The 8,744-nt window shown below is 38.1% G+C and overlaps 1 protein-coding gene across 2 annotated transcripts in view; it reads left to right on the top strand.

Moving 5' to 3' along the window:
* The window catches only part of atf6 (activating transcription factor 6), a 41,507-nt gene continuing 32,763 nt past the window's right edge, over positions 1-8,744 (top strand). For both annotated transcript variants that reach the window (XM_038306562.1, XM_038306563.1), the window contains exons 1-5: positions 1-103; positions 2,039-2,115; positions 2,308-2,386; positions 3,986-4,083; positions 4,726-4,849. In XM_038306562.1, the coding sequence (XP_038162490.1) occupies positions 1-103; positions 2,039-2,115; positions 2,308-2,386; positions 3,986-4,083; positions 4,726-4,849 (481 nt within the window). The remainder of the gene's footprint in view (positions 104-2,038; positions 2,116-2,307; positions 2,387-3,985; positions 4,084-4,725; positions 4,850-8,744) is intronic.

Here is an 8,744-nt window from a genome sequence, read left to right as displayed (position 1 = left end):
ATGTCATCCGACTTAAAGTTAGACTTCGGAAATTGCCATCAAGACCCTGTGAAGATGGATAGCGAGACAAGCATGTTCTCTATCGACCAGGGAGGAGAGTGGGGTAAGGAGACCCGATTCTTTCTAGAAACACCCATGTTAGGAAGCTGTGTGTTTAAACTGTTTACTACTAGGTGACGTCTTCATTTCAAGAAATAATGAAATAAATATTACGTTTAATAATGTTTTGTTTTAGAATCATTCCTACGGCGTTTTTGAGGTTATTATTGGTTATTTATTGGGTTATTTTTCAACTTGTTGCTATCCAGTTAGCATTAGCATGCTATAGATGCTGAGATGACGTAACATTGCCAGTTATTATGTAAATGACAGCAAAAATGTACGATTTCAAATTAATAATTACAAATATATACATTTTAACAATTATCTAATACATATTTATATGATATATTTCCATATATCAGTTTAGCTGCTGTGGCATTGTTAGCCTAGCATCCTGTGCTATTGTTTACAATATGTTTATAACTCATTGGGAAATAAAAAGGGGCAAATAAAGAATAAAAGTAATGATGTATTTTTCTGCTTTCATGTTTAATAGAATTTAACAAATCAGAAAAAAAATTAGTTGCTACACTTCAGTTTTACATCTAGATAAACATCTGAATGCATTTAGTCACTAATATAATTTCTTTTAAACTCAGCAAGTTATGAATGTGTGCTTTAGAAATACTTACATTTTTGTTCTTGATTTTAAGTCTTAGATTTAGATCATGCGGACCCTTTACTTGTTGTTGATGTTGTAAAACGTCATCATATAATCTGTTATACCAATTGTACAGCACTGCTGAAGTATAATAACTGGTTTCAATATTTTGTTAGTTTTTCATGAGTTTGGTTCTTCTATCAAGCTTAGATTGGAAGTTTTTAAAAGTTTTTATTTATATTTTACTACATTTCCCAATTTCCACAATAACAATCTTTTTTCTACACGTTTTCTACGATTTAAACACCCCCCTAGAAAGTGACTCGGACCTTAATCCTGAGAAAAAAAGACCCCAATATCTGAATATTCTCTAACTGTATTAGCTGAGAGGAATAAATACTCTCACATAACATAGAAGTTGTGATTTAATGCATTTGTAAATCATGCACCAACAACATTTTTATAGCATAATGAATGCAGAGGTAAAATCTAAAATTACTAATAATTATAATTTAAGTTTATTGGTCCCGCATTGGAGAAATTTACCTCTGCTTGGGTTGCCATCGTGGGGCGCCCGGGGATCAGTGTGGGTCTTGCTCAGGGAGCCAGGTGGCAGTCTGTGGGTGTGAGACTCGAACTCAGAACCTTAGAATTTCAAGCTTTATGTCCTAACCACTAGGCCACCCCTCCCTTTATAGGTAAAATCATATCAACTGTTGCAGTTAACATGGTGCTTTTCATCTAAAAAGTGTCTCTAGGCTTTTAAACATTAACCTCAAGCATTCCTCTGTCTGGGTTCTATTGTTTTATCGTGTTCTCACCTTGGGACCAACATTTTTAAAACTGGTATCATTTAGAGTATATTGATTCTTTCAGATATCACTGGATCAAAACCGCTGTGCATACAGTAACATAATACCCTTGGGATGTTGCGAGTAAACATTCAGATTTGGATAATGGAGAAGGACGATGAAAACGTAGTGGTAGTTTTATTTAGCTCTATTAATCTAAAGAATATAATCTTATTTACAGCATCAGAGTCAAACATGAGACGGCCTTCATTGAGCCTCTGCTGGATGTCTTATTAACCTTAAAACTCCTTTGGTTATGTTATTCAGCAGTCCATTTCCTTCAATGTAACTTTTTCTTCTATGTCATTTACTGATATGAAGGCGTTTAGAAGTTATGCTTTTATGAAAATAACTCCTGGTCAGATTATTGAATATGTTTATCAGCATTCATAGATTACCTGATTTTGAACAAATATTAGATCCTACTGCAAATGTGTTGCTATATGCTGAACAGGAAGGTGTTTGTGTGCTTGTTGTTACACAGACCTAAGCCTGTTCGATGAACTGGAAAACTTTGGCGATGCAGATGAGCTGCTTGAGGCCCTTGAAAATGGCGCCTATGTGAGTATTTTCATAGCTAATTTAGTAATGATGGTGCATCACTTTCATCATGTTGGCACACATTTTATAAAACAGAAACATCAATTCAGATTGATTAATTTATTTACTAAACTATGTTGATGCTATGCATTTGAATTGATGACATTTACTCATGGTTTGCATAGAGTTAATGTTTTATTTTTGGGTCCTTAGGTGGGCGAAGGTCACCCTCTAGATTTTGATATCGACATTCCCCCCTGGAATGAAACGGACACAAGCAGCACCTGCACAGGTATGGCAAAAGGATTAATAATCATGATTCCGTTATCTTCTGTCTCTATTTCAATACAGTGTGTATCACATGGTAGAGAAATGAAAAGAAATTATGTTTGTGCATTATATTTTTTAGTAAGTTAAAAAAAGTTTTTTTATATTTCTTTATTCAATAACTTTTTGTGGAAGGTATTGGAGTTGCATAATGTGTTTATTCCACTGTATTATTGCTTTAATTATCAATCTCCCGCTCCATTTCTTTCTACCATTCATGATCAAGACCCCAAGATACTTAAACTCCTCCACTTAGGGCAGAACATCTTCCCAACCCGGGATGATGAACAGAATCTATGACAAAGGGAAACATTGGCAGAGTCCAACTTTCACTAGAAAGAAAGGAGTCTGACCTAAATCTTGAAAATGTGAACCAGGCTCTGACACCGGTCATGGAGGGACCCATAAGCATGTATTAAAAGGCCTGGTATTCCAGATTCTCATAGTACCCTCCTCAGGATCCCAAGAGGGACACAGGTGAATACCTCTTCCAAGTCCATAAAGCACATTTAGACTGGTTGGAAAAAGGTTCATGCATCCAGGACCCTGCTGAGAGTTGTTCCACTGTGTTTCCTGACCAGAATTAAAACCCCACACCTCTTTCTGAATCCTAGGTTCAGCAGAACCCCAGAGATCATAGGCTTGGAGTTTGATCACTCACTCTGTAGTTAGAAAAAAACTCTACTGATCCCCATATAATAACTTCCACATGGAGATTTATAATTTTAACCAAGCAAGCCAGATTAATAATGTGTAGCATTCAGGTTTAGTTCTTAACAGTTTTAATCTGGGACTGCTTTCATTAAATCGGACAAGAGGAACATTTAGCAGCATCTTTTGGGCTGATTTGGCGAAGCGACCCCTAGTGCCCGCCCACCTACTAGTGTTTGGCTTTAGTCAATCATGGTAACAAAGGAAATAGCAGCAGACACCATGAGAAACCACAACTTATGCTCTTATGCTCTCACTGATCCTCTTTAAAAGATAAAATCATGGATTTTTCACAAAACCGATGTAAATGCAGCCGCTGCACGTACGTCCTCTTGCCCAGCCATGTTTATTTTGGTTCAGCTATGGGCTCAGCAGCTCTTGCTTTCGCCACAACTATATGTCCCGCCTTGAACCATAATAGTGAAGCATGATTGGCCAACGCATGATGGGTCAGACTCAAACCATTTTAGCTGTAATGGTACAAGATTGTTTTAGATGTGTTTGTGAACGAATAAATGGCAGGAGAAATCTGTTTGCAGTCCTGCTCACTCATATTGTGCAACCAGTGATTGAGCAAAGTTTCCAACCTCTGACTCTGCCTGTGCCTTAGATTCTATAACCATGTTGGTAAAGCCTGTTAAGTATAAATTGTGACAAAAGGAAGATAGGAGGGAATGAGGAAAAAGTGTAGCTTTATTTTCACCAGCATCCTCATTGCAATCATTTCCAGAAATATATATTTCATTTGCATGTAATTTTTCTAAGAGGCTTTATTGTTTGGAGTGAGATTTATGAAGGGGCTGCATGATTCTCCATGTTAATGACTAAACGGTTTGTGTCCTTGTGCATCCAGATGGCGAGGTGAGCGTGGACTCTCTGTCGCCTGCTCACACTCTGAGCTCCGTCCCCTCTCCTGCATCCATTGAAGCCCTGTCTCCCTCCTCCTTACATGTAAGAAGCTTCCCCCTTCCCTGTTTTCTGAATTTGAATCCGTATTTCCAATGCAAATTGTTTTCCAGTGGCTTTGCTTGTGAGCATGTCCGTATGTACCCTTTGAATGCAGTCAGAACAAAGGAAACTTTTTTTCCAGAAGGGGATCAAATGTTGGCAGCTGTTATTTAAAATTTGGGTAAAATCTGCTCAGTTTAGAAACTTAGTAACACAATCTGCAAACACCTTGTCAGATTGATGATTAACTATCTATGTAAATTGTGTGCCAGCCTCTTATTAAAGAAGGTGTCGACAACTTCAGATACATTAGCATAATTTATCGGGCAGATGTTAACAGTGTGTGTCAAAATAAGGGCAAGGGTTACATCATTCTTTTTTTTTTTTTTTTTTTTGTCCAACACAGTCTGCAGACATTTGTCTGCTAATTACCCCCAGAGTTCAAGGACACACTTTTGAGCTGTAGGCTTTTGAAAAGCCCTCATATTTTAACAGCAAATAAGCTTGAGGGAACATGAAGGTGAAAGTATTGATTCCAGCGCTGCTCTTGGTTTGTTTTAATACATCTATTTAGTGACAGTGCTTTAAGATGATATGTGTTTGCATGACACAGAGATCTTATATTGCATCTATTTCTCCATCCAGGATGAGGCACTATCCCCACAGTCGCAACTTTCCCCAATTTCAGTTTCGTCTGAGTCCAGTGGCTTTTCTGAAGCGTCTCCGCCACCCAAGAAGGTTGCAAAGAGGAGCACTCAGGGAACACGAGGTGAGGCACTAATGACATTCTCCTAGTTACAGATTTAAAGAACCATGCAGTCCTAGTTGTAGATTTACCATCAGCCTTCAACACAGCAGATCGTGACGTTCTGATATCCCACTGACAGCGTCGTGAAGCCATACAGGGTAATGAGTTAGAGTGGCTCAGATCATGCATGGCTGATAGAACTTTAGATTTAGTTCCTCCCCTGTTTGTTGGTGGGATCCTGCAGGGCTCAAATTTTACCTCTGTTTTTTACTGTTTTCATCTTCAGAAAGCATCATAATGGTGATAACTTGTCATCTTAAAAGCTGCACTGCTGCTCTGACAGCAGTCACATTTTAATCTCTGGGCCTTTTGAACTATAAAATCTAAATTTCTTCCATTATATTGTTTCGTCATTATGCCAGCCACTGATATTTGATATCATTTAAAGGGGCTGGATTTTTCACACATCACTGTTTCAAAACCGCTGGGCAAACAATAACATAATACCCTTGAGATGTTGTGAGTAGACTTTGCTATTTAGATAATAATTGAAGGACGACACGGAGCATGAAAACTTGGTGATACTTATTTCAGCTCTAATAACCTTAAGAATATAATCTTATTTACAGTCAAATATAAGACGGCCTTCATTGAGCCTGTGCTGAATGTCTTGGTAACCTTCAAACTAATTTTAGTCGTGTTAAATCACTATTCTGTTTCCTTCAATGCACTTTTCTGTTACCTGTGTTGAATTTAACTTGTTTAAAAGTTATTAAAACAGTCACTTTTATTGTTATGCAGATGATACTAAAGTGTATGTGCTTCTACAACATGACAACAACAATTCTGTCCAAGGCTTCAATGAAGGTATTGAAATATTATCAGGTTAAATAGCTTTTAACCTTTTAAATGTCCATACGAATAAGAATGAGGGGATTACTTTGAGTATCACTTTCACTGGTGCAGGGATAGTTGATTCATGGATTTTATACAATAATGAAATTTATCTTTAAGATAAAATTTTTGGGAAATCTCGATTTTCTTTTTTTTAATTCTGTTTCTTCTTTTTTTGTGTGCTTCTGTTGTTTGTTGTGAAACAAGCAAGTTTCATACTGGATTTAGTTGATTAAGCTCACCTCCCAGAGGGGATGGTTGAAGTAAAAAAAAGTATTTTAGTTAGTTTCTAATTTTTCATGTAAAACTTATGGTAGACAAATAAAGAATAATCAGATTAGGTAGAAGAAAATCTGATATAATTTTCTTTTAAGGCCATATCTCCTATTGTGAAAAACCTTGGCTATAAAATGGACAGCTTCTTTATTAGCCTGGATTGGCAGATTGGTTCAAATGTGAAATCCAAATCTTTTTTTACTTGAGGACACTGGCCAATATAAAGAGCATGTTATTGACTTAAAACAGTCATTGTTACATTTTTTTACTACTTTTTAGTAAGTCCATCTTTATCTCCAGTTGTTGCAAAATGCTGCCTCACTGCTTCTAACTGGAACATGAAAGATATGCCACACTACTACTCTTGTTCTCTGTGTGCGGATTGCCTACCCAATCAGGAATTGACATTGAGACGCTTGTTTATGATTCTTTAAATCGTCTTTCCTCTCCCAAGCGCTCTAAGCTGCTGTACCTGCACTCCCCTTCTCAGTTACTCTGATTAGATGACCAGCTGTTGCTGGAGGTGCCACTGACCTGATGAAAGCTCATGGGAAATTAAGCTTTTATCATTGCAGTTACCCAATTATGAAATACATTGCAGTAACAGACAGTTTCTTCATGAGACATTATAAATCTGCTGGTTTTTATCTACCTTTTTGAATTTTATTTCTGTCTCTAATTGTTTCTTTAAATCTTTTAATTTATTTTAATAAGCACGTCAGCGGTCCCTGACCGCTTATAATTTAGTATGCACTATAACAAACTCTGCTAAGATGGAAATTAAATAAAAGTTATTCTATTAGCATATGATAAGAGAATTTGTAATATATTTAGAATATATTAATTAGATTAATCGTGATGAACGATTATAGAAATAATCGTCAACTAATTTAGTAATCGATTCATCATTAAATGGAGAATAGAGACTGTAAAACATTTCTTTAGCTGAAAGAGCGACCCAGTTAGAGCAGTAATTATATCAAAATTGTAGAAAAATCTATCAACATTTTACATTTAAGTAAAAAAAACTTTTTTGTCTGAGTTCTATCCAGAATTCCTGAAGGGGAAAAGTTTGAATTTTGCCTGGTTTAATTTAGTAAAAAGTAATCAGGGAACCTTTTTCTATCCAATTATTAATCCATTAATTGACAAAATAATCGTAGTTGCAGTCCTAGGTGTGGATATTCTTGGTCAGATTTATATTTACCAAACAGCACAAAGATTTCTCTCCCTGTCATTTACAGTCTTACAAAATACACTATATTGCCAAAAGTATTTGCTCACCTGCCTTGACTCACATATGAGCTTAAGTGACATCCCGTTCCTAATCCATAGGGTTCAATATGACGTCGGTCCACCCTTTGCAGCTAGAACAGCTTCAACTCTTCTGGGAAGGCTGTCCACAAGGTTTAGGAGTGTGTTTATGGGAATTTTTGACCATTCTTCCAGAAGCGCATTTGTGAGGTCGCACACTGATGTTGGACGAGAAGGCCTGGCTCTCAGTCTCCGCTCTAATTCATCCCAAAGGTGTTCTATCGGGTTGAGGTCAGGACTCTGTGCAGGCCAGTCAAGTTCATCCACACCAGACTCTGTCATCCATGTCTTTATGGACCTTGCTTTGTGCACTGGTGCACAGTCATGTTGGAAGAGGAAGGGGCCAGCTCCAAACTGTTCCCACAAAGTTGGGAGCATGGAATTGTCCAAAATGTCTTGGTATGCTGAAGCATTCAGAGTTCCTTTCACTGGAACTAAGGGGCCAAGCCCAGCTCCTGAAAAACAACCCCACACCATAATCCCCCCTCCACCAAACTTTACACTTGGCACAATGCAGTCAGACAAGTACCGTTCTCCTGGCAACCGCCAAACCCAGACCCGTCCATCAGATTGCCAGATGGAGAAGCGCGATTCGTCACTCCAGAGAACGCGTCTCCACTGCTCTAGAGTCCAGTGGCGGCGTGCTTTACACCACCGCATCCGACGCTTTGCATTGCACTTGGTGATGTATGGCTTGGATGCAGCTGCTCGACCATGGAAACCCATTCCATGAAGCTCTCTGCGCACTGTTCTTGAGCTAATCTGAAGGCCACATGAAGTTTGGAGGTCTGTAGTGATTGACTCTGCAGAAAGTTGGCGACCTCTTCGCACTATGCGCGTCAGCATCCGCTGACCCCGCTCCGTCAGTTTACGTGGCCTACCACTTCGTGGCTGAGTTGCTGTCGTTCCCAAACACTTCCATTTTCTTATAATACAGCTGACAGTTGACTGTGGAATATTTAGGAGCGAGGAAATTTCACGACTGGATTTGTTGCACAGGTGGCATCCTATCACAGTTCCACGCTGGAATTCACTGAGCTCCTGAGAGCGACCCATTCTTTCACAAATGTTTGTAAAAACAGTCTGCATGCCTAGGTGCTTGAATTTATACACCTGTGGCCATGGAAGTGATTGGAACACCTGATTCCAATAATTTGGATGGGTGAGCAAATACTTTTGGCAATATAGTGTATATCAGTTTATCACGGCAATATTTTATGTCAGACGGAGTCAAACACAGCAATGAGATCCAGTAATACAAAAATAGATAGTTTTGAAAAAACCTGGATAGTTTTCTCTGCTGACTGTTAGAACTGATGTTTGAACTGTCAATGCTAATTTCCTGGCCTGAGCTAAATCCTGTCTTTTTTTTCTTTCTGTTTCATATCTTATCTCTCCCAAACCTTGAAATTCAAATATACCAACGCTTCAG

This window comes from Cyprinodon tularosa, unplaced genomic scaffold (genome assembly GCF_016077235.1).
Source record: "Cyprinodon tularosa strain WSP-4 unplaced genomic scaffold, ASM1607723v1 ctg585, whole genome shotgun sequence".
Lineage (NCBI taxonomy): Eukaryota > Metazoa > Chordata > Actinopteri > Cyprinodontiformes > Cyprinodontidae > Cyprinodon > Cyprinodon tularosa.
The sequence above is the reverse complement of the archived record's forward strand: the minus strand, read 5'-3'. Positions and strand labels throughout refer to the sequence as shown.